We start from the raw sequence: 26548 nt of genomic DNA on the forward strand, positions 1-26548 counted from the left end.
TAGACTAGGGGGAGTTTTCTGAGCTGGCAAAAGTCAATAAAGTCATAGGATCTAAAAACCCTGAAAACTTTCGCCGGTTGTTCCGATACAGTATGTTTTGTACCATTTCACCATTCCATTGTTTAAGCAACTACACATTCCAGACGTGTTATACACACCTGACTTGTCATACTCATGTGTATGATGACTAATCAGGACACTGAAGATCAATATGTTGAATGGGAGGCAGGAACATGTGGGAAAATGTGTGGAATTTTAGAAGAGAGACTTGTTTTTGTACACTGGAATTCTAATAGCCTGATGTTTTTGTGTGGCTGCTGTTCTGTCTGAATGGGACTTGTTATTTCATTCTTTGGTATTTAACCTTTTTTTGGAGCCATTAGAAAGCCACACACTCTGAGCTTATTGTTGTGTAAGATATGTTTGCGATCTTTGGTTTTCTGCATACTTTGATGGCAAATAAAGTATTGCTGGGTTAATGTGTTGGTCTGGGTTTGATATTTTTTTTTATTCTGCTGAAGATCTGGAGTTTTAGCTGCATGCATTTGAACTCACAGTCCTGTGATAACATGACTAAGAGTCCACAGTGGCTCTGCCAGGCTGATGGGAGAAGTCATCAGTTTCAGAAGTATGTTGGCTGCTGTGGCTGGGCCTTCATTATTATCCTACAGCAGTTAAACCTCAACTGTGACACTAGGCAGCGGTGGAAGAAGTATTCAGATCCTTTACCTAAGTAAAAGTACTAATACCACACTGTTAAAATACTCTGTTACAAGTAAAAGTCCTGCACTGAAAATGTTACTTAAGTAAAAGTATGTAAGTATCATCAGGAAGATGTACTTCAAGTACTTCAAGTAAAAGTATTCAATGCAGAAAAATCCTCCCATTGTAGAAATTATAAAAGGATCCAAACAGTTGTGTGTTTAATGGTCTAATTATTTCAGCTGGACTTGTAGGCCGTTATATTGTTGGCTAGTTTACTTTAGAATAAAACATCAGATTTTATAAACTACATGTGTTTTATGTACAAAAAGTCTCATTTGTACGAACTAGTAACTAGGGATAGACCGACTATGGGCCCGTTTTTTGGCAGTTTGTGGATTATCTGTACGCGTTTTATTTTCCTGATTTCCGATAATGTTTATGAATTAGAGCCTGACCGATATCGATACAAATATTTGGTGATTTAAAAATCCGATATTCCGATATTGGCCGATATATATCTTTTAAAAAAACATCCAAAAACGCGTTACAAAACATGAACAGATTTCCCTAACATTAGTTATTTGTAGTTATTTATGAGTCCTCACTAAAATAATATGATAATGCAGTTTAAAAATAAACTTCTTTGTTTTATTGTCACGACAGAACAGAGGAACATCAAAATGTATTAAAGTTCTCATAAATAAAATTTATAAAAATACAAACTTAAGATATGAAACTTAGTCCTTTGAACAAAAACAACAACAACAAAAAAAGAGTGTAGAGCGCCCTCTGGTGGATAAACTATGCAACACCAACACTCAGAACATGGTTGAAGGGGGTTTCGTCCGTTTTTATTTTCTTTTTTAAACACTCATTTATCGGCCATTATAAATGCCGATATCGAAAATGCCTAATATCGGCCGATAATATCGACCCGCCGATATATATCGGTCGGGCTCTATTATGAATTCAAAAGTGCGCTAACGTTACTTTGGCTCGGCTCCAGTTCTGTGTCTGTCCCTCTGCTCCAGTTTCACTCACCACTGAGTTTGACTTAATCCCCTTAATAGAAAGTGGCATGAAAAGAAAAGACTCAAGTAAAGTACAAGTACCTCAACATTTGGACTTAGGTACAGTACTTGAGTAAATGTACTTGTACAGTACTTGAGTAAATGTACTTAGTTACATTCCACCACTGACACTAGGGCATTATCGTTTGGAATAAAGTAATTTAAGAACGCTCAACACATATTTCTAGAGCCTGAAACGATTCCTCGAGTAACTCGAATAATTTGATTACAAAAATCCTCGATGCTAAATTATTTGCCTTGCAAGCTTTGTTTAATCAGTGTTACCAACGTTCACGGTGTTTCCGCACGGATGATTATTACTGTCGCACACCGGGCCGACGCTGCTGGCGACACATGAAGCCATGAAGACTGACGGCGCAGATTACTAAATGAAGAAAAGAGGGTAAATAGTGAGGGGCTAAGAGAAGAGACAGGCTGGAGAAAACGACAGAAAGTGTCTAAAGTTTGGAATCAGTTCCAACGTAATTAAAACGAAAACTCTGTACAGCGTGTCTACTGCAAAATCAAACTAGCTTACCACAATAATAGCACGACGTCAATGCTTCAGCATCTCAACAGAAAACATCCAGTCTAACTTAATCATCCATTCCATGAAGGGGACCCGACAAAAGTAAATCACAGAGTCGTATGGACGATGAAACTACACCAAACACAACAAGTACCAAAATCAAAGACAAGAAAATACGTAGTGACCACAATTTGATCTAAAGAGCCGACTTGTTGACTATCCCTTCGGAAAAACAGCTGATTGTTGCGCACCATTTTCTCTCACTCTCTCTCTTCACGGAGAAACAGCTGATCAGCGATCTACTAGCATAAGTGTAACAGAGCTATGTGATATTGTAATCAAATATATAAATGAAAATAGGTTGAGTAGAACTAATATTTACATATAGGCCTATGTACAGATCAGTCTCAGGTTGAAACTTATAGTTCTGAAAGTTAAGTTGCACAACTTAAGGTAATGTACAATGTAATATGGCACTTAAATGCACTTAATGTGTTTAGTTTATTTAGAGATGATATTGTAAGCAATTTAGGCAATAAAATGTTTGCTTTTTCTGAAAATTAAACCATATTGTATATTATTGCTCTTCAATAAAACAAAAGTATTTCTTATCCGGTTACTCGATTAATCGATGGAATAATCAGTAGAATACTCGATTACTAAAATAATCGATAGCTGCAGCCCTACATATTTCGTCCCCGAGGAGCGAGCATCGAGGAGGGATCATCGAGGAGCTATAAGCGAGGAAACACGAGAGCAGCCTTCCTGGAAGCCGTGCAGCTGAAGGAGTTGCTAACTCCGCCCAAACAGCTGACGGATTTATGTGACGCGTCAGAGGAAAGGACGTCTCATCCCTCTTAAACACAACAGGCTCGTTGGAGATGAGCTGTGCCTCGCCCGTAAAGTGGACGAGAGCAGGCGGCAGCAGCCGGGCGCGGTGACAAAAATCTGCGGTCAAGTCGGACAGTTTCCAGCCGTTTCCAGCAGCCTTCAGGCTGAACAGGAGGAAGTCCCAGAAACACTCACATCCTGTTAGGTCCGATTCCGATTTAACAAAATGTTAACACACATTGATTAACATTTCTGTAAATGTGCCGGTGTCAGATGATTTTAGACCAGAGCAACAGGAAACTGCAAGACATTAGTACAGGCTACACTATACAGACAGAAGTCAACAAGACACCAGACAGCCAGCTAGAGCAACAAATAAGCTTTGTCAGTAAGCCATGCAGAGCTACAGGAAGCAGAAACCATTCAGTATAAGGAGCCATGCAAGCATCAAAACACAGCCAAGCAACACAGACACTGTTCAACCGTGCAGAGCAGTAACAAGCAGTAGTAAAAAGATGAAATAGGCTACATCACTCACATCAGCCACACAACATGTGTTCTGTACAGAATACGTCTTTAAATCAGACAAATAGCAATTCAAAAAAAAGTTGATATAAAACGTCATCATGTTGAGTCGATTCTGAACCAATCAGCTGTTAGATCAGCTGAGAGCCAGGCGTTTCCCAGCATGCCCTGGGTCCGCCTGGCTCTTGCAGTCGGTGAAAAGCAACCGCGCAGCCTGCATCCCAAACCTGAGGCCGCCTTGATCTCGTGAGGTTATCGTTGCCCACGTGTGCATGACGCCAGAGCGAGTCGGGCTCAAGTCAGACACAAATCGAACCGGCATGCATTGGGCGGCGATCGTCGGTGATCGATTCTGCGCAGACCTGGCTCATCTCGAACTAATATTCACTGCAGTGGAGAGTGGAGATGTTCTAAGCCTTCCTTTGTTTGGCTTATAAATGATTTTAAATTATTTTATTCCTCACTGAAAAAGATCAAATCTAGTAAAATGGCAAGAAAAATGTGTAGTGACATATCTAGGGAACTACAGTTTTTGATTAATCTCCCCTTATGTGCTACTCTAAATGTTAATTTTATTTTCTCTAGCCTTTTTGCTTTCGACTTGTGTATTTTTAAGTAGTCCCCCCATTTTGGTTTGTTTTTCGGCTTAGGTAATTCTTTTTTGTACATTGACAACATTTGTATTGTATCTACGCATGTATATTCTCTTTCGCCTACTATGTTGTTTTTTTTTGTCCAAAAAAAAAAAAAAAAAAAAATTATAAAAATGTCCGAGTTTAAATTTCCGGTTTTAAATCAGAATATTATAATGCTGTTGTTGTGACTGTCCCGTCAAAATAAAAGTCTTAAATAAATGGATCTGAAGAAACCTTAAAGCTTCTTCAACCAACACATCCTGGAGATACCCAAAGATAAACTAGTTGCTCGTTGCCTCTCTCCTCCGATGGTGGGGGGGACTAAGACGCGGGGAAGGGAGGCAGGTGGAGGAGACGGGGATGTAATTTAAGTGCTTTGGGACGTAGGCCTACCCAGAGAGAGTTTCAATACACTATAGCAGTATGACAGGGTGCTGCATCACAAACAAACAACAAGTGGTCACATTTACTCATACGACGACCACAAAGCAATGAAAAACAGTAATTACACAATTATGAATCAACTTAGCTTCCCCACGAATCCCAGCCAAGCTGCTGGGGCTCAACACACAGCGGCCGCTGACACCAGCAGCAACTATCTAAAGCAAGCAGTGATAGCTAAAATCATTTGACTAAAATGCAGAAAAATCCATTAAACTTACCAAAAAGCTGCTCGTCATTTGAAGAAAAAGTACATCCTCCTTTCTTTCACTGACTTTACATCTAGAACTCTAAACGAACTTGAACTAACGTCGCTGCTACGGTTATGTGATGCTAGCTAGTTTAGCTTCAGTAGGCTAACTGGTCCGGAAAATGTCGACGTAGGTCAAGGCCTCTGGCTCGCTCCGGCCTGTCAAAGAATACGCCCAACAGGGAAAACTCGAATTTTGATTGGCTAGAGAATATGACAATGGATAACATCGTAGAGTTGGGAGAACATCACAGCAGAGGGATTCACTCGAAATTCTGAAGGCCTCAGAGTAGATTTTTCACCCGGAGACAGCACAGAGGGGAAATCTGATTGGATAAAAGCTCTAATTTATGAGACGCACTGGAATACGCACAACCGAGGGAGATTAGCAATGCAATTACGGTAATAGACTTGTGGGAACAGACTTTGTAAAATACACATGAATGAAATAAATAAATTAATTAATAAAAAATAAATAAATATATATATATAAGATTTCTGCACACAAAACACATGTAGTTTATAAAATCTGATGTTTTATTATAAATTAAACTAGCCAACAATATAACGGCCTAACGGCTGAAATGATTAGCCGATTAAACACTTGGTTAATTGACAAAACGATTTTGAACGTTTTCAGTTTGTGAGGATTTTTCTCCATTGAGTACTTTTACTTTTAATACTTTAAGTACATTTTCCTGATGATACTGACATACTTTTACCTAAGTAACATTTTCGATGAAGGCCTTTTACTTTACAGAACACCTGTTCATCACCATTTCTACAGATATTAACAGAAAAAGGAGCGGAGTAAAGGAAATATCTGGTAATCATTCTTCCAACAGCCCAATATAGTGACAGCAGCAGCAGCTTGGTAAGATCCTTTCAAACAGCGATGGAAAGTACCTTTAACACATTGACTGCAGCCTGTATTATTCAGAGTACTGTACTTAAGTATTTTCCACTTTCTGCTATGTTATACTTGTACTCCACTAGAGGGAAATATTGTACTTTTTTACTCCACTACATTTAGTTGATACTTTTAGTTACTTTACAGATTCATATTGTTAATGCAAAATATTATAAACAAATACATGAAGCTACCCAGCAGTATATCAAGTGATTACAATTAGCTCCACCTTTACCAGCTACAACATTAAAGTGATACACACATTCATCTATTAATGACTCTAATCCAATACAATTATATATATTTTATTCTGAAATTAGCCATTCTGCATAATGAGTACTTTTTACACTTTGATCTTTAAGTACATTTGGATGCCAATGCTTTTTGTGCTTTTATTTTGAAGCACGACTATTGCTTGTAGTACTTGAGTACTTTTCCCACCACTGCTTTCAAAAAAATGTTCCAATAGATAAATACCCATTCATGTCAGGAATATTTAACCAGTAAAATAAATGTAAAAAAGGCGCTTGGTAAAAGTTTACAGATATAAAGAATAGGAAAATACATTAAAAGACACACAATCAATCTTACAAATATAAGAGATACACTGATCTACCTTAAAGTAACTATCTGTAACTTTTAAATGTTTCTGAAACTGTGTAATGTTCCATCTGATGATCATTAATGACGTATAACAGCAAACGAGACTAACAGTGAAAAGAACGCCATTTTTATATAGTGTTTATTAATGCCTCTGCCCGGGTCTGATTTTTCCCGCGAAGTCACAGAATGATTTGCGGCAGGTAGACGGCGCTACAGTAACACATTCTGATGGGTCACAGATTTCAGCATAACACCAGAAAAGCCTGTGCTATTGTATCCAGGCAGGTAAAGGGTAGCAGGAGATGTCTTTATATAGGCCTAATTGTATTTTAATGTTATTTTAGAAGTTATCTGTTGTAGTTATGGCTGATACTGGGGCAGGGCCATCACAGGAAAGAAGGAAATTAAACCAAGAAGAACTAAAAGCTAAAAGGGAAAGTGAAAGACGAGGGGCGATGACGCAAGTCACTCGGTCGGGCTATAGGATTGGGCATCGAAAACTGATTCCTACTTGGAATCGTTTCAAAAAATTATGATTCCAGTGGAATCGTTTCTTTATTGGAATCGTTTAGAGGATTTGGTTTCAAATCTGATCATCGCTTCCCAATTTAATATGGGCAGGTTTTGGTTTCCGAAGCGGCCATGCGCTTGTTGTGTTGCAGCCTTGGAGCACAGTAAGCAGCACTCTAGTATGGCTTTATTTTACGTTGAAAAAGCTGAAAAACTGCAAACCACCATTGAATCAAAATAAAACTTTCCTCTTATTTGTGAAAATAGGCATGTGACCCGTTTCAACTCCAGCCCTCAAAGAATCAGAATCGATAAGAACCGAAATTGAAAGGAAGAATTGGAATAAGAATTGTTAAAATCCAAACGATGCCCAACCCTATCGGGCTATCAACAGATGGAGACAATTACGAGATTGTAAATGATTCAAAAACGTCTCAGAATTGACCCTCAGGTATGTAATGTCTATTTCATTCATAAAATAACCACAATGCGGTGTGGTGTGATGTGGTTGTACGTCAGTAGCCGACATTAAATGACGTCCCCCTTCCATTTACCGCTGACATTTTATTCCTTTTAGTCCGTGTTTGTGTTGGCCTACTGTTGGTTGCTACAACGATCTCTTAATGCTTTGACTCGTGACGCAGTGACATAACACTGTAGTGACAGTGTAGACAGTAGACTAAGTTACCGTATGCTACACTTGAAATGCAACGATGCATCTGTATCTTATTGAAAATGAATGATTTTCTGTCTGAGCAAAACATTGATAGCAACTATATGACCTCTCCATAACAATAATCCCAAGACCTTTATGACAGCAGGTGTGGCAAAAACACCACCGCTTTTGTCCAAAGGGGCCGCTAGAACCAACACAAACTGAAAGTTACATATAACCCCTTTAATGTCTCACAGTACATATTAAACTCCTAAACATCCAGGATGTAGTTTCACGTTTTCTATGGGAATGAACTACACAAGAGCAATGGTTGAATGAGCTTTTGTTTTTTTACTGCACTTCAGTGTATTGGATGAAAGGCGAGATGGATACAAAATATTTGATGGATGCAAATTAGAGATGAAAAAGTATGGGATTAATCTAAACTAAATAAATAGACTGAGTATATAGGTGCATCTCTTTGTAATCTGTAAGAATTAAAAACACTTTAACGTTTTAACAAAGACAAACACTTTTTTTTTGCACGCATTTCATTCCAAAAATACATATACACTTAAAAGGAACACAGACAGATGTCCACTTCTCTGTTAATTAAACGCACACATCTGACTAAAATTACATCTTCAAAAGCATAAGTTAATGAAGCAAAACATGGGCATATGAACAATATCTATAATATTCACAACTCTCACAAGACTTCCTTCATTTCTGACAGTTTTATTCTTTGGAGGCCGGCTGAATATGCTTCAGAACATATTGTTAATGTTGGCCTCATACAGCAGGCGTTTGTTACATTCAGGTTACACACTTTGTCATCACATAGGAGTCACTTTATCATTCCTTTGGTCATCTATGTTTTTATATGGGACGCCTATAAGAGAGAGAAAAAAGAAGGAACAGATATTAGAGCTGCGCTAATAATCATCATCAGGAAGAATCTGTCTACTGGCATTCAACACAAATGGAGAATAGAGTTGACTTTCAAGGGAATTCTTCTGGAAATACACTAAGAAATGAGTCCGTAAAATAACAGAAGTAGTTCCGGCAGCTCATTGCACCGTAATTAAAAACTGAAATTATGTGTGTAGCTACAGTTCAAATACAGAACATTTTCTGTTTGTCCTGTATATTAAATGCTCTTACGATAATATCAAAAAAGTTTGATTTTGTCAGAGCGTCAAGACGGGAAAAAGACTGACACCAAACGATGGAGACAACGGGAGCGCCCCGACTCTAGCAAGACTCTGAGGATTTCATCCCTATATTGGGAAGTAGTCTGCGACAGTGGAATCGCTTGAAAAGTCGTTTGGTGTAACGTCGGCATTAGTCAACTAAATTGTTTTCCCCAATAAGGACAATTCTTACTTGTTGACGTCAGGCTGATCTTCTTCTGCTTGTTTTTCCTGCGGACAGAAAGAACCGAGGTAAGAAAAAGTGATTAATAACACACCTGTGTACCTGCAGGTAGGAGTTGAGTGAGTGCAGAGGAGGTATGTAGAGTGAGTGAGGAGGAGTGAGGAATGCAGGCAGTGAATCACACCCTTCCCTTCCCAGTGCTGATACAGAAATTCAGTTTGCTCCCAGAAAATTCCCTCAAAAAGGTGATGACACTGTAATTTTCTCTCACCCACTGTGAGATGACTGCTGCTTCTGAATTACATAAACTTGTGACCTGCAATGAAAATTGTATGAATTTGTGGGAAATTGTTTTTCTTTCTGTGTCGAGTAGACTCGAGGACAGTGGCTGGGTTAGGACATTCTGCCTGTCAGTCAGCAGTCGTGACACAATCTAATGCACGTTTGAATGCTTTGATATTTGCACAGCACAGAATCAGCTGACACTCACTTGGATTTCTGTCTGCAAGCGCACGCGATGGCGGTCACGATGGCGATGACGGCGACAGCGGCCAGGACCGCGATCAGGATGATCCACTTGGTTTCTGTAACAAACAACAATTCAATTAAAAAAAATTCAAAAACTTTGACTCTTAAAGGAAGCCCACAAGGGAATAGGAAAATAAAGTCTTCTACAGTCTGCTGATGTACAGGTAAGGAATGAGTCTTTTGCCTTCAATCACAGCTATCCCTTACAGTTCAGTCAGGAACCCTCTCGTCATAGATTTAACCATTTATTGCAACAAATGGATAAAACAGTTATGCTTGGTGCTGATGGCTCTGCTCTTGATAATGCTCCCTAGACCAGCCAAGCAGCATGCTAAGCTGACAGTTTTTTTTTACTTGTCTGTTTATAATAAGGGTGTTTATAGTGTGCATATTACTGCTATTATAACTTTTATTCTATTTTTTCTATGTCTTATACTTTTTGTATATTTAATTTGTATTTGTCTTATTCTGATTGTGTACATTTTTTTCATTTGAGCTGCTGTAACAAGGGAATTTCCCCAGTTTGGGATTAAAAAAGTAAATCTTATCTTGTATTTACAAGAGTCAGACATTGAAAACCATGTTAAACTTGGAGTCATGTTAGGACTCTGAACTAGGAAGGTGGAGGCTGGGGTGGTGGCCAAGCGTTGCCAGCAGCAGCAGCAGCAGCAGCTGGCCCAGCTGGGGCAGCATGTGTGTAGCAGGGATCAGTGAGGAGGGAGTCATATTTACTGTAAATGGACCGGCCTTGATGTGAGAATGGCTGTGATTGGTTTGTGACGGATAGAAACGGTAATTCAATCAGCGGGCGTATGACTTCCGTGTCCTGTATGAGCGCTAACCTAATAAATAATAGTTTGACTCTGTATATCTGTGTCTGTGTATTTCTGTATATCTGTATCAGTATCTGTCTCTGTGTCCTAACCACCCACCAAGAGCCTGGGTCTGTCTGAGTTTTCTGTCTGTAAAAGGGAGTTTTTCCTCGCCACTGTTGCACCAAATGCTTGCTCGTGGGGAATTGTTGGGTCTTTGTAAATTATAGAGTGTGGTCTAGACCTGCTCTATCTGTAAAGTGTCCTGAGATAAGTCCTGTTGTGATTTGACACTATGAATAAAACTGAATTGAATTAGTTTGTAAATGACATCAGTAGAGGAGTGCAGCAGGTGTTTGAGCAGGCCGTACCCAGTCCTCCGCTTGGTGTTATCTCCACCTCGCAGTTTGAGCCCTCGAAGCCCTCTGCACACTGACAGATGTAGGTGCTGTTGCTGGCCTCCTGGCATGTTCCTCCGTTCTGACAGGGGTAGCTGAGGCAAGGGCTCGCTGCAACACAAAACAAGATATTATGGTTTTGTTTTTCTCACAATCATCATGTTAGCATCTTAACTAAATAGAGCTGAAAGAATAAATAAATGCGGCAGGGTGATTAACAAGCTTTAGCCACGTTTTCCCCTTTGCTGAAAGTTACTCATTTTGAACTCTGATTACATGCCTTAACACAGTATGAGACAAGCTAACACGGCCACAGAGAGGTAGCTTCCCTCTGAAGACCAGCTGCACATTGTGTCTCAGGAAATCTGGTGCTAATTGCACACAGATCCTGAGTGCAAATTAAATGAATGAAAGGGGACACATTTGCCCTGTGCGTTCACTTCAACATGTCTGCCACTCAAAACAACTACAAAGAGATGCAACAGGATGACAGAGAGACAGAAAACAACTACAAAGACATTCAAAATGACTACAAATACACACAAAACAACTTCAAAAAAGACACAAAATGCGACAAAGAGACACAAAATGAGCACAAAAAGACACCAAAAGACAAAACAATTACTCAGAGACACAAAACGTAGGGGATGCGTACTGACTACACTAAGAGTAGGGTTGCACGATATTGACAAAAAGTGATATTGCGATATCGATTATGAATATTGCGATATCGATATTAATTTCAATATTTTTAAACACATGTAAAATTACAAAAGTTATGGGAAAACGCATCAAAATAGATTCACAACAATATAGTGCACACTGAGACTTACTGTATGTACGGCTCCGTAGTGCGGCTGGACCACAGGTCAGTCGTGGATGAAAAATATTCAATCTTTCCGACTCCAAACTCTGCCTCATATAAACTCTTTTTATAAAGTTGCGGGATAGCTACCGGTGAGAAATAGATGCGGGATGGGATTACTTTTGGCCACTAAAGTTTGCTCTTCAATCTCTCTTATTCCCTGAGCAACACTCATTTTCGTACTTTTTTGTTCTTTCTTTTGCTCCACTCACTCCCTTCGCTCTCTCTTTAGGTCCTTTCTTTTCTTTCCCTTCTCGGATTCGTTCCATTTTTATTTTTTTTTTTGGCTCTAGCCATTTCTTCACTTACACTGTCACTCTGTCGAAATATGCACACGTCACGTGGTACGCTCCATTGGGTTTGTCGCGTAGTGGACCTGTGTGCTGACGTGCTCTAACATGTGCAAGTGGCCCGGTAACTGGCCAATGAAACATGATCATTATAGCGTTTCAAGCGGGCTCTAAATCAAACACAACTAAGCCACACAGCCAACGGACGGGACGCTCCACAAAATAAACTAAATATTTCATATTTCATTATCGCGACACTTCGATATAATATTGCGCATCGTGAATAACGATATTGAGTCGATATATCATGCATCCCTAATTGAGAGTCAAAGGCAGAGTCAGCGGGGTTTACACTGAAATAATATTGAGGACACACACACACACACACACACACACACACACACACACACACACACACACACACACACCTCTGTAGCAGTCCCGTTTGAAGTTGTAGATGGTGCAGACGTCTCCGCCCTGGCAGGTCTTGGGCTGGCACACGGCGCCCAGGCTGGTGCATTCACAGGCCTGGGAACAGTCCTCGGTCACAAACTTCTCGTTCAGCTGCCGGACGGAGGTAGAGAGGGGAGACGGAGGACGGGATGACATCATCACACACAGTCACTGATGTAACTACAGGAGGCCTCTTACAGAGTAGTGTCTGTTATACATCTGTTGTACTTACAGAGTAGTATCTGTGATACATCTGTTTTACTTACAGAGTAGTATCTGTGATACATCTGTTTTACTTACAGTGTAGTATCTGCTGAGGAAGGTGCAGCCACACTGCGTGTATGGCACACAGCTTCCCCCGCTCATGACAAAGCCGGCGGCACACTGGCAGCCCTCCATGCAGGAAGTGATGTCACACTCGGAGGGTGCTGCCAGGTCGGCGCAGGAGGCGGGGCAGGGGGACATGCAGGAGGAGTAGGTGCTGTTGGCGTCACAGGACAGGACTGGGAGAGAGCGGGAGAGACACAAGTCACAACACTGTCCCGTATGGAGCACTGACTCGCACTTTTACAGTACTAGTAACAAGCTAGTTGGAGTTTTGTGTATATGTCATACACATTACAACAAACTAGAGCTGCAAAGATCAGTCGATTAGTTGTCAGCAATTAAATTAATCCGCAACTATTTTTATAATCAATTAATCTGTTTGTAAATATTCTCAGATTCCAGCTTCTTAAATGTGAATTATTTTCTAGTTTCTTCTCTCCTCTGTGACAGTCAACTAATATCTTTGAGTTGTGGACAAAACAAGACATTTGAGGACGTCTTCTTGGGTTTGGAAAACACTGATTCATATTTTTCACAATTTTCTGACACTTTAGAGGCCAAACAACTAATCGATAATCGAGAAAATAATCAAAAGATAAATTGATAATGGAAATAACCGTTAGCTGCAGCCCTAGAACAAACCACAAATGATGGCACTGCGTTGAAGAAATGTGTCAATCATTTCCATACAATTTAAAAATCTATGGGCGCCCGGATAGCTCAATTGGTAGAGCGGGCGCCCATGTGTGGAGGTTTGCTCCTTGACGCAGCGGGCCCGGGTTCACCTCCAACCTGCGGCCCTTTGCTGCATGTAATTCCCCTCTCTCTCCCCTTTCATGTCTTCAGCTGTCGTGTCAATAAAGGCGTAAAAATGCCCCCCCCAAAAAAACAATATCTATAAACAGACTTTGCTTGCATTGTGGCTGCATTCATTTTTGTCAAAGTAACGTTATGGTTATGAGACTTTTCAAATGTATCTACGCTTCCGGAACAGTAGGACAAATACATGAAAAGCAGTGGCGAAATGTAACTAAGTACATTTACTCAAGTACTATACTTAAGTACAATTTTGAGCTACTTGTACTTAAGTATTTCTATTTGATGCTATTTTATACTTCTACTCCACTACATTTCGGAGGCAAATATGAATTTGATAACTTTAGTTACTTTGCAGATTTAGATTATTATTACAAAATATAATCTAACTAGTAAATTAAGAAATAAATTAAGCTATGCAGCAGTATTTAAAAATTAGCTCCCCCTTTATCAGATGCAACATTAAAGTAATCAACACATTAATGCATCAAGAATTAGAATCCCCTGATATAATATATCTGAAATGGGCCATTCTGCATAATGAGTACTTTAACTTTGGGTACTTCTGATGCTAAAACATTGTACTTTTACCTAAGTAGGCTTTTGAATCCGGCTCAATGGGCTAAAACCAGGTCCTCGTCCAGCACTGAGAACCACTCCGCTGTTGTTATAGCAACGTGATGTGAATGCAGTGTGACTGTGCGTGTGTGTTCAGTATCTTACCACAGCCCAGCTGCTGCCTCCAGGGCCCCAGTTTGACTCCGGCCTCCTGACACGCTGCAGCGTACGCTTCATAACTGGCACAACGCAGCACTGCACTGCCATCCTCAGCACACAGGTCAAACACACAGTCACTGAGACACACACGCACACACACGCACACACACACACACACACACACACACACACAGAGCATGAGCATTATGTCATATTTAAATTTAAAAGAAGGGTGTGAAAGTAAAGTGTTATGCACACATAAAAACTGCACTGTAACTCTCTCCAGAGGACCACACACACACACACACACACACACACACACACACACACACACACACACACACACACACACAGAGAGAGAGAGTAAGATGTCATACTTAAATTTAAAAGAAGGGTGTGAAAGTAAAGTGTTATGCACACATTAAAATGGCACTGTAACTCTCTCCAGAGGACAGCACCCACTCACACACAGACACACAGACACATAGACACACACACACACTAGAGCTGGGCAATATATCGATATTATATCGATATCGTGATATGAGACTAGATATCGTCTTAGATTTTGGATATCGTAATATGGCATAAGTGTTGTCTTTTCCTGGTTTTAAAGGCTGCATTACAGTAAAGTGATGTCATTTTCTGAACTTACCAGACTGTTGTAACTGTTCTATTATTTGCCTTTACCCACTTATATCCACATTACTGATGATTATTTATCAAAAATCTCATTGTGGAAATATTTTGTGAAAGCACCAATAGTCAACACTACAATATCGTTACGGTATCGATATCGAGGTTTTTGGTCAAAAGTATCGTGATATCTGATTTTCTCCATATCGGCCAGCCCTAACACACACACATACGAAAACTCACTCCTGGTAGGTTTGAGGTTCCAGGGCTGCGTGGCAGGCAGCAAACGGCCCCTCGGAGTGAGACAGCGCTCCACACTGAGCCACACTGTGGTAGTTATTGAGCTGAGACTGGGAGCAGTCCGATGTCTCAAATCCTGAATCCAGATCAGTCTCCGCCTCGCGCCTGGAGACACATGGCAGGAAGAAACAGAAATGATTAAAGTTGGGGATCCCCAGGGGTCCTTGAGGGTGTTCCAGGAGGTCTCCAGCAAAAAGGGGATAACTTTTAATTTAAATATAACTATAATTCTATCCAGAACCAACGCAATGACAGAAGGTATGACTATTTTAATGAAGGGTTTCATACACTTTCTGTAATCCGGTGGGGGACCCTGGGGAGAAATCTCACCAAATGGGAGTCCGTGGTCTAACTTGTGTCAGTTTAGGTGTCCCTCACGTGAAAAAGTTTGTGAACTACTGCTATAGAAAGTGCATTTACAGCTTAAGCAGCGCCCCTGGGGGTGGTCCTACCTGTGGACTGTGTGAGGAAGGTCGGAGGTTCTCAGTCCGCCCGCCTGCCGCTCACTGACCCTCCAGCTTTCTCCGAATGTGTTCAGGTCCCGGACCACCGTTCCGTCCGGCTTCATGTACTCGTTTCTGGTGATGCCGTCGTAGTTTCCGCACAGCCCTCTGACAGAGTTCTTATAGGTGCTGGGCAGTATGATCTCTGGTACACAAACACAACGGAGGGGGATGAATGAACGGATTTACAAACAAGTTAAAGTCCGTTAGCGAGGGCTGAGGTTGCTGTTTCTCTCACCTCCGCGGTAGTTGCCGTCAAAGCGAACCGTGAGTCCAAAGTCAGTGGTGAGCTGGACCTGCCTGGAGTTCATCGTGATGGTCAAACCGGCAACTGGACTGAGAGGGGGGGCCACACGCTCCCCATTCACCTAGAGGGAATACAATAGGATTTCACTCAACGCATTCTCATGAACGGGTTCGCATGGTATCATATGAAAACTTATGCACAACAATTCGCAAGATATCCCATGAAATTACAGTTAGTGGTAACAGTCTATAACAAAGAGGTCTAATTTTCTGGGATAAATCCAGACAGCTAGCTAGACTTTCTGTCCAATCGGAGTTTTCTGTTGCACAACTAAAACAACCTTTTAACGTACACGTTCCACCAAAAAAAGTTCCTTCCCGAGGCTATTTTGCAGAGACACTGTGGCTTCGTCCGGCGCTTAACACCGCCCAAGACGATTGTGATTGGTTTAAAGAAATGCCAATAAACCAGAGCACGTTTTTCTCCCATCCCAGAATGCTGTGTGGAGTAGGTAGACCCTCCTGCGCAGCGCTGTGGTGGAAGGTCTGGCAAAGTGAGACTACTGGTGACGTGACAGTTAAGTTTATAGGGGTGGGGGGATACAGCAGAATCGCTATATTTTCCTTGGCAATACTGTGTCGATACATGGACGCCAAGTATCAATCTAGTATTATATAAATTGCACATGAGAATTTAGTTCAGTTTATCAGGTGCATACAATATTATTGACTGGTTTTCATGACAGTGTTGGTCATTTTGTCTGCTTAGCAATCCCATTTTGCAGCAATAAAATGGAAGTGAGATGTACAAACAGAGAATTTCATCTTTTGATACTTTGAAGTTGGAAAAAAGGTAAGAAATTGCAATATACCGCAGAATATCGCAGTATGATTAAAATCGCAATATTATCTTATTGTGACATAGGTATCGTGATAATATCGTATTTCAGCCATAGGGCGACAGCAGTTAGGACTAGACACCAAAACGACGGGTTAAGATTGGAAAAAAAATTGTGGTTTGGGTTAAAAAAAAAAGTACAAAGTAGTACTCCTCTCTACGTGGATCTTGGCGCTCTTACACAGCAGCAGTTAATGTGGTGCATACAGTAATACATACGTAGAATACATATGAATCAGTGCTTTACTTTTCACAGCTATATGTACGAATGGATCATTGGAACAGTTCCACTATACTTTTTTCCTACGAGCAAAACATGCTTTAACGGAAGGACGACAAAGCACTGACCAGGACTTGCTTCTTCTGCAGGAAGCGAACGTTGAAACCGTAAACGTCGATGTACATCTGATCCAGGAGGGAGATCCTCTGGTTCCCCCCGCGCCTGATGTTCTTCCCCCTCACCACCAGCGGCGTCAGGGAGTTCGGCAGGTCGTGGCTCTGGGTCAGGACGTAGGTGTAGGCGCCCTGGAAGTGATGGGTGAAACCATCAAATGTTCGGTGGTGAGGATCCCCTTGGATACTGCACTTGTCAAACTCTGTATGAAAATATACAAATGAAAGTCAAACTGGGTCATGACCTAAACTAGGGCTCGGGCTGGGTTTAAAAAAAAAAATGGATTTTTAGGTCCCTCTGTCACCTCCAGATATCTGAATGAAATGTCACTCACTACTCTGGAGAGCTGCACTTTATTGTGTGTTCATGTTAAATAAAAAGTACATTAATGTAACTGCTTTGGGGTCAATTAAATATTAATACTTTTAAGAATGCGTCAGGTTAGACGGAACCTTTGTTATTAACCTTTGTAGTAATTGTAGAATCTCTTTCATACCCAACATAAATTGGTATTGTAACTGAATTGTTCCTAACCTAATTGAAATTGAATAGGGAAAAAAATCGATTCAGGACCTTGTGAATCAGAATTGAATCAGAAAATCATTGAGGATACCCAGCTCCAACTTAAACAATACTAAGGTCTACTGTTATACTAGGTCTCTAAACTACAGGTGTCAAACTCATGGCCCGCCGGCCAAAACCGGCCCATCGCAAATTTTGATCCATCAATATCAATTTAGGTTCACAATCAATTTGTGCCCGCCTAGTTGTGCGCCAAACCAAAAAGACAGGACCCTTTCTTTTTACTCGACACAGACATTCCCAAACAGCCTGTGAAACAGGTTGTTGTTAGTCGGGTAGCCTACTTTGAAAAATGTAATCAGAATGCATTGTTTTGCTTGATTTCTAAATTCTGCACTCACTGGTGGGTTTGCAGGTCAGGTCTCCATACTTGTCCAGGGCACACACTGAGTTGGAGTTACAGCTGTGATCCTTACACGTGATTTTGCCGCCGAGGTTACAGATACACTTGTCGGTACATCTATTTGTCAGCCACGAGTCTCCCACCTGTGCGCGCGCACACACACACACACACACACACACACACACACACACACACACACACACACACACACACACACACACACACACACACACACACACACAAAATGATGTTTTGCTATGTGTAACAATCTTTCCTTTCCTTCCTAAGGACATGACCTAAGTCATAGTGCCTATGCAACTATTGGCACTGTATATATACTAATATTAGTGTAATAATTCTAAATCAATATAATTGTATACAATACAAGAACAAAAACATAAATTAGACAAAAGTCAGAAAGATCTTTATTGACCATACTATTCTTTTTTTTTGGCTTTATTTTATTTGACTGTAATAACTGCCTAGTAAGCTTTGCGGAAATAATTATGTAATTTGTAATTTGGTTAACTTAGCGGGTCAGCTTAACATGTAAAATAAAAGTGAAATTCAGTATGTGCAGAAACAAAATTCTATTAATTAATCAATGCAATAATAAGGAATGACTATTGGGTTTAAATTAAGCTTTTCTTCCCAGGAAATTAGTATTTTCTCAGTAATTAGCAACAATATAATTTTTCCTTTCATTAAAAAAAAAAAAAAAAAGCCTAGGAAATTACTGGAAAATGTACGTAGTAGTAACAAGTGATTCCGGTAATTATTTTGTGAACCTTCAGATGTATCTTTAGACTCCTCAGCGGGTTCTTATCCCAGGCTGTAAACCACAGATAAAGACCCTAGACCTAGACCTTTTCTCTGGGTTTCTACTAAGATCTAAATTCAGTCAAAAAACGTCTCTGAGAAAGTGTATCACAGATCACTAGATCATCAGTAATATACAGTTTCTCACAAAAGTGAGTACACCCCTCACATTTTTGTAAATATTTCATATCTTTTCATGGGACAACAGTGAAGAAATGACACACTGCTACAATGTAAAGTAGTGAGTGTACAGCTTGTATAACAGTTTAAATGTGCTGTTCCCTCACTTTTGTGAGATACAGTATCTGCCTGTTTTACACTCTGTGACCAAGAGGTGGTATTGAAAATGAAGCCTCGTACAACTTTGCTGGAAAGCTCCGATGCTTCACGAGGCTTCAACTCGCCATCAAATGCTTATAACCTGCATGTGTTTCTGACGTCGAATGAGATCACGTCGCGTTTTAGGCCCTTCGGCCGCTTCACTCACATCATGGTACTCTCCATCTGAGTCCACACAGCCACATTTGTCCAGAGGAACGCACACGTTGTCGCTGAGGACGAAGCCGGCGTCACACTGGCAGCCCTCCACACAGGTGGTCGGGGGGAGGTGGCAGAAGATGGGGAAGAGGTCGGAGCAGGTGGGGGGGCAGGGGGCGGTGCAGTCAGAGTAGTGGCTTTTGGGAGGGCAGGGCATGGCTGCAGGGAGGGGAGACAATTAAGTATGTAAAGAGTAAAACTAGAATCCGCATTTAGACCGTTAATCAGTGGAAGTGGAACTTCAAGATCAAGACTAACGTGATTGTAAATTTTGTCTTGGGCTTCCAAGGCTACAGTCATAAGAAACAACATTTACAACAGGATACAAATACAATAATAATAACAACAACAATAATATGACCCTAATGGTGTGTAATATGCAACATGGTGTCACGCAGTGCATATACTGTAGATAACCATTTCAAAAAATAATTAATATCCGTGCAGTGATAACTCTAAAAAAAGATGAACTTACGACAGAAGGTGTTGTTCCTCCAGCTGATGGTGACTCCGGCGCTCTGACAGGCCTGAGCGTAGGCCTCCACGTTGTCACAGAGAGTGGCCTGCATGCCGTTGTACTCGCACATGTCGTACACGCAGTTACCCAGGAAGGCCTCGGGGGGCACGAAGGAGTGGCAGGGCTGGAAGCGGTCAGAGAGGATGACCTCGGCACACTGAGCCTCGAACCACTTCTCCTCCTCTGCGGTGCAGTTGGGGTGGACATCTGGACGGGTGTCTGGCTGACAGCTAGAGGGGAGAGTGTTTGGATCAGTGGTTTAGTCAGCCCCGAGCGGCAATCTGCGGGGCTGAAAAGTGAAGGCAATGCGGAGTAGTTTTGATCAACGAAAGTAGATTTTTCAGGATTAAGCATGAAATTCGATGTCCCTCCCCTTCCGCTCTCTGTGTGTTGCCATTCTCAAAATCGGTTCACTACGCTAAATAACAAACTTCGAGCTAGCGAGCTACACACTGAAAATGGCAAGTTTTGAAGAAAATTTGGATGGTGCAACAATGCAGGCCTGCTTGGTTCTTTCAAGGAATGATGGTAAAGATTTACAAAGAATATGTTTAGGGCATTTCCTCTCTAACTGGGATGTTTTGGGACCGATTAGTGGGGTTGCTGTGGACGAAATACACACACAATACACTGGTAAGAGCAAATGAGGTTTAACCATGTATGCAACTAATTTAAATAGCTCACATTACTGTATTGTGTAAACAGTTAATTTAATATTGTATGTGGCGTTTTCTTTTGCGGGGTGCAAATGTTATACCAAAACAAGTTCCTTCCTGAGACTATTTAGCAGAGCCACCGTCGCTGCGTCCGGGGCTTAGCGCCCAAGATGATTGTGATCAGTTTAAACAAATGGAAACAACCCAGAGTTTTTTTTTCCTATTCCAAAATGCCAGACCTTACTGCCAATTTCCACCGGCTGCGTAACGGCTGCGGATCCGCCCCGGAATGGTGGCGGAGTCATTAGGTTTCCATTAAAGTCAATGTGTATTTACACTGACTGCAGAACAGGTGCTTTCCGACTCCGGCACAGCTCCGGCTGTCCCAGCCCTCCGGAGCAGACACACAGAGCTTCTATTTTTGCCGGACGCCGGAGAGCTCCGCAGCAATTCAGCACACGGCAGATAGTGCGGGACAGGAAGTCGAGCACAGAAACAAAATAAACATCCGGTTAATTTTCAAAATAAAATACGGCAGATCATATTTCCCTGCACTACACCTTACACAGCACAGAGTTGTTTCCCCTCTACTCCTCTGGATGGAAACTAACTGTTGTTGGTTTTGTGGTTCTATTCTACGTGAATTCGCGAATTCGTGTGAGATCTTGTGGGTCCTCGTGACTACAGCTGTCAGTCATGGCCGCAGCCGTGCCGCAACAAATCCGGACCTAGTGGGTATTGACGGACGGCGGAGCACGGAGCCGTTCCGCAGACGTTCTGCATCCTGTGAAAATCCGGAGTTACTCCACAGCGCTGTGGAGATAAGTCTGGCAATGCGAGACTAATGCTAAGGTGCCTAAAACCTGCATTCTTTCTTACGGCCAGCAGGGGGCGACTCCACTGGTTGCAAAAAGAAGTCTGTTGTAGATGTCTATGAGAAAATGACCCTACCTCTCACTTGAATTATTACCTCAGTAATCATTTTCAAAATGAGTTTATGGCCTCAAATCGCTACTTGTCTTCTTCAACACAGCATGATGTTCATTTAGTAAATTAGTCAATAAGTCCCATTTATTTGAAAATGGACAATAAAGCAGGGGATGTTTTAGGGCGGGCCAGCTTGTGATTGACAAGTCGCTACCTGTCAATCAGGACAGAGGCTAAGCAACAGCCCTGTGTACATTTTAAAAGCTGTGAATTTGTTTTTGGGTGTTGTCCGTGTTTTCATCTTAGAACTTTGGCCCTGTGCTTTTTCACTTCTTCAAAGTTAATGGTAACTGTAATAACTGTAACCCACTGACCCAGGATCACTGTCTCCGTCTGATTTCCAGCTGTTGCCCAGTTCAATCACATCCTTGGCTGGCTTCTTGTTGGGCATCAGGTTGTCATCGGAGGAGTTGTGGTTGTAGTTCCCACACATTCCACACAGCTGGAGAGGAGGGAGATGGAGCTGGGTTATTACAGCGCTTCACACACTGAGGGGCCTCGACAAGGTTGCATCTCGCAGCATAATCCCAATTCAGACTCCAATTACAATGATACCAATGGTGAAACACTTTGTCTTTGGTGAAGGGACAATAAGACAGGCCTAAAGTCTTCATACTTGGGCTGGGCGATATGGAGAACATCTAATATTCTTAACCAAATACCTTAATGTCAATATTGTGACAATATTGTAGGGTTGACAATTGGTGCTACAAGAAAATATTTACACAATTAGTATTCCATGCACTAAAAAGGTATGTATAAAGGCTTTAGGCCGCCAAGACATTATTGTAGGCCCAGTTTAATATGCAATTTAATTTTATACAATATATGTGAGGTCCCTGCTCCGTCTCTCTTTTAGCTAAGGAGTCCCCAGCATAAAAAACGTTGACGACCCCTGGACAAGGTGTTTGAAGGCTAATAACAGCTGAACAGTCTGGTAAATTCAGAAAATGACATCACTTTACTATAATGCAGCCTTTAAAACCAGGAAAAGACAACAGCTACCATAATATATCTTTAATATGGATATAATATTGATATTTTGCCCAGCCCTTCTTCATACCTTGTTATAGTATTCTCCAGGAACAGTAATCTCCAGGTGATGGACTCCGTCAAACTTGACCTGCAGACCAAAGTTTGTGTCCAGCAGACTGTAGGATCCGCTGGTTATCACCTTGGCTCCGACCACGTCAATGGAAACTGGGGTTCGCACCCGCCGTTCATTCAGCTAAGACGAGACAGAGAGAACACAGACGTCAGTCAGCCGCTGGGCATTTCACTATGCTGTAGCCCATTACTGTTTCCTGCAGCCAGTATAATACTAAAAACAGAAAGAGGTTCCTTACCAGAACTCTGCGGCTCTTCTGCAGCTCAACCACAGTGTCATGAGGCAGGTAGACTGTGACAGAGCGGACATAGGAGGCCTCCGGCTGACCGCGCTCCTCGTTTTTAGCCACGATCTTGAAGGGAGTTACCTTGGTGGAGTTACACACCTAGAGGATTCAGAAAAAAAACATTTCAAACAGTTACGCTTTTATGTTTCCAGGGGTTGAAGTGGGATCTGGAAACCCTAAAATACAGGTGAGGGGGGCGGTTTGCTAACACCACCAAATTCCATTCTCAAATTTAACATATTATAGTTTCTTACAAAAATGAAGTCTCTGACTACTACACAGCCCTTAGAGAAAACTTACTTTTAAAGCGTTATTTCCTTACTATTAAAACAGTGGTGAAGAACACGAGGAGCAATTGCCAGGAGTTGAGTGAGTAAAACTAAATTTTGATGGTGGTGTAATAACTGCATGACGGAATAAATCACAGCACACAGGGCCTAATGGCCTCCTAAGCTACCATTTGACCGGTAGCTGACAAGCATTTAAAAGTCTATTTGTTTTTAAACAGAGTCTGACGCAGTCACTTTACATAAAACACACCGAGGCTACATTCACTTCCAGCTAACTTTACGGAGAACAATGAGGACAAAACAGCATCACCGATCTATTTCAACCAAATATTCTCAGTCTAGCTCGGCTAAGAACACCGGATCTGCAGCAGGTTACCATGTTGGTTACTACAGAGCCTGTTTGCTTGTGATCTTCACCTGTTCAACTGACTTTAACAGCAAATTTAGCATCAAATTCAGCCCGTACCTCCACCAGAGTGTAAGTGCACGTGCCCATGTACGTGTGCATCACACCATCGAAGGTGTAGTAGTGAGGATCTCCAGCCACGTGGCACACTCCTTTACCTGAGGAAGGGAAATGAGGCTCGGTGAAATATGAAACATACATTTTACTGCCTAAAATACAAAAATACGACATGACAATGTTCAGAGTCTTCCAGTGCATGGTAGGCAGGTAAATCTTTAGTTCTCCAGTCTGTTAAAGGAGCGTTGAATAACGTGTGTTGATCTACTGTGGTAAAGAAATGGTTCGCGTTTGTGCCTTTCCGAATTGTGGCAACAGAATAAGAGTACCTAAACTTTCATCACGGGACTTCAGCCTGAGACTAGAGCTAGCTTTCAGTAACACTATTACTGTGCAAGCCACAGGCATCATTTGGACCGTTTCCATGTAGTTACATAGTCACTGATATGGTCATAACCACTACAGTGCTCAATTACCTATTTTTGAGGGGGAAAATAAACTTCCAAGTTTTCGTCACGAAGGCATTACCTCCATGATCGACTCTTCTGGGCTTTCGGTAAAGCGACCGATGGAAAAAGAGGTAGGCGACAGTACAAACGTTGAATTTAAACGGTTTCTTCACAATGTCTAGGTTGAAAACGCATCTTGTTGTCACGTAAGGGCCCTGTTCACGTTGCACAGAAATTTTAATGTGCAATGCATTTTGTGTCTGTTAAGAGGCACAAAAAGCACTCTTTAGAACATGCCCCCACAACAATTTTAGCTGGGAGCTCTGGCCATTAGCTGCAGCAACTCCAGTTTGCTAGCACTGATTTTGGTCGTTTTTTTTTCCTATTGACAGTACTCGGATACATCTAGCGATCAAGATTCAGGTAAAAATCGGCCGGATTTCTCCTTTAAGTTTACCTGTAGAGTGGCAGTCCAGCACTCCTTCTACAACTTTACACTCCTGGGCCGGGCTGCACTGCCACGGCTCGCAGGTGATGTTTTTGTTGCCGTTACACTTGCAGCGTTCGGAGCAGTCCTTCTCTGTGAACCAACTGTCTCCCACCTACACACACAAGTAGTGCACATACATAAGTTCAATGCATGTTCAAACACATTTTCTTGCAAAACCCTCCACCTGAGCGGAGCACTCTTACCGGCCTGTAGTGTCCCTCTCGGTCGGTACATCCACACTCGCTGAGCGGGACGCATTTGTCTCTGCTGAGGACCAAGCCAGGGTTGCAGACACATCCCTCCACACAAGGCTGGTTGCAGGAGCTGCCGGGGCTCCCGGGGTCCTGACAGCTGGGCTGGGAGCAGGCGGGGCCGCACGGGTTGTACTGACTGCCTGGGGGGCACTTAAGAGCTGGAAGGAGAGGACAATTGCAAATAGGGTTATTATAGTAAAGTAAAATGAACTGAAACTAAATAAAAACTGAAACATTCAAGAAAAAGTCAAACTAAACTGAAACTATATTGCAAGGTAAAAAAACAACAAAAAACAAAGATATAAATGAGCATACGACAGAAGGTGTTGTTTCTCCATGCGATGGAGACTCCGGCAGCAGCACACATGTCGGCGTAGCTCTCTACGGCCTGGCACAGAGCCACGGTCTGACCGCCGGTGGCACACATGTCATACACACAGTTTCCAAAGTACGGCTCAGGAGGCACGACCGAGTGGCACGGCTTAAAGATACCTGAGGATCAAAACACAGAGAAGCAGCGGAGGTGAATGGCAATCATTTTACTGTATTTTATTTACTCAATAATTACTTTCTTAGTGGTATTAGGCTAGTGTGTGTGTGTGTGTGTGTGTACCATTGGGATCGGTAATCATGCCGCAGCTGGTGGGCTTCTTGGCCTCCTCCTCCACCTTTTTGTCACAGTCGTCTGCCCCTCCCCCGTTGGTGCAGCTGAAGAAGACGAGGAGGAAATATGAAAATGGCACAAAGTGATGGTTTTTGTTGTGTAAAACATGGCTGAAACGTCTAATGTATTTGTGTGTTCTGTGATGTGACTCACTCTGGCCGGGGGTCAGGAACCTGCCAGCTGTCTCCCAGTTCGTTGGTGTTAGCGGCCGGTTTGTTGTCTGGTTTCAAGTTGTCATCTTTGGAGTTTCCGTTGAAATTTCCTGCCGGGGGAAACAAACATTAAGACTCAGTCAGAACCACTGGTACACTGAAGCAAATACAGTGGACAACGTAGCTGTCAAGAAGAACAGACTAAAGTTATTGACTGGCTGCAATCAGTTGTGAAATTGACTCCCAGTAGAGAATTATGTTTATTATAGTATGAAGAGCTTGAAATAAGAGAAGTTCCGATACCAGTATCGGAAAAGCCTCCGATACTGCCTAAAATACTGGTAAGCATCGGCAAGTACTCATATGCACCGATCCGATACCACGAAATTTAGACCCGAAGAAAATCTAATTCAAAGTAGTTTATTTATGTTCTTTCTGTTATGACTTATTGTCAAACTGCATAATAAAATAAAGTTCTGTGGCATTCATTGTTTGTTTGTTCATGTTTCACAAAAAGCCAGGCTGTACAACAAAGATAAAAATCATATCGCATCCATACAGGGATAGTAGTATACAGATGTTAAAACATAATAAAATATATGACACACTAATATCGGATCTGTACTCGGTATCGGGTGATACGCAAGTTCAGGTATCGGAATCGGTATCAGGAAGGCAAATGGTATCGGACCATCTCTACTTGAAATGGGTCACAACTGGTTCTTAC

At 41.7% G+C, this 26548-nt stretch overlaps 1 protein-coding gene across 1 annotated transcript in view; it reads right to left on the reverse strand.

The window, feature by feature from the left end:
* Positions 1 to 8382: 8382 nt before the first annotated feature.
* zanl (zonadhesin, like) overlaps positions 8383 to 26548 on the reverse strand; it is an 85604-nt gene continuing 67438 nt past the window's right edge. Inside the window, exons 84-107 of the mRNA XM_035993700.1 lie at positions 25823 to 25931; positions 25619 to 25713; positions 25321 to 25497; positions 24955 to 25163; positions 24719 to 24863; positions 23816 to 23913; positions 23012 to 23158; positions 22729 to 22893; positions 21980 to 22107; positions 19981 to 20252; positions 19456 to 19664; positions 18148 to 18292; positions 17179 to 17426; positions 15925 to 16054; positions 15636 to 15831; positions 15127 to 15288; positions 14254 to 14384; positions 12688 to 12890; positions 12363 to 12498; positions 10753 to 10890; positions 9532 to 9625; positions 9313 to 9357; positions 9051 to 9088; positions 8383 to 8556 (exon numbers count right to left, since the gene is read on the reverse strand). Coding sequence (XP_035849593.1) covers positions 8501 to 8556; positions 9051 to 9088; positions 9313 to 9357; positions 9532 to 9625; positions 10753 to 10890; positions 12363 to 12498; positions 12688 to 12890; positions 14254 to 14384; positions 15127 to 15288; positions 15636 to 15831; positions 15925 to 16054; positions 17179 to 17426; positions 18148 to 18292; positions 19456 to 19664; positions 19981 to 20252; positions 21980 to 22107; positions 22729 to 22893; positions 23012 to 23158; positions 23816 to 23913; positions 24719 to 24863; positions 24955 to 25163; positions 25321 to 25497; positions 25619 to 25713; positions 25823 to 25931 — 3476 coding nt within the window. The 3' untranslated portion in view covers positions 8383 to 8500. The remainder of the gene's footprint in view (positions 8557 to 9050; positions 9089 to 9312; positions 9358 to 9531; positions 9626 to 10752; positions 10891 to 12362; positions 12499 to 12687; positions 12891 to 14253; positions 14385 to 15126; positions 15289 to 15635; positions 15832 to 15924; positions 16055 to 17178; positions 17427 to 18147; positions 18293 to 19455; positions 19665 to 19980; positions 20253 to 21979; positions 22108 to 22728; positions 22894 to 23011; positions 23159 to 23815; positions 23914 to 24718; positions 24864 to 24954; positions 25164 to 25320; positions 25498 to 25618; positions 25714 to 25822; positions 25932 to 26548) is intronic.

This window comes from Sander lucioperca, chromosome 17 (assembly GCF_008315115.2).
Source record: "Sander lucioperca isolate FBNREF2018 chromosome 17, SLUC_FBN_1.2, whole genome shotgun sequence".
NCBI lineage: Eukaryota > Metazoa > Chordata > Actinopteri > Perciformes > Percidae > Sander > Sander lucioperca.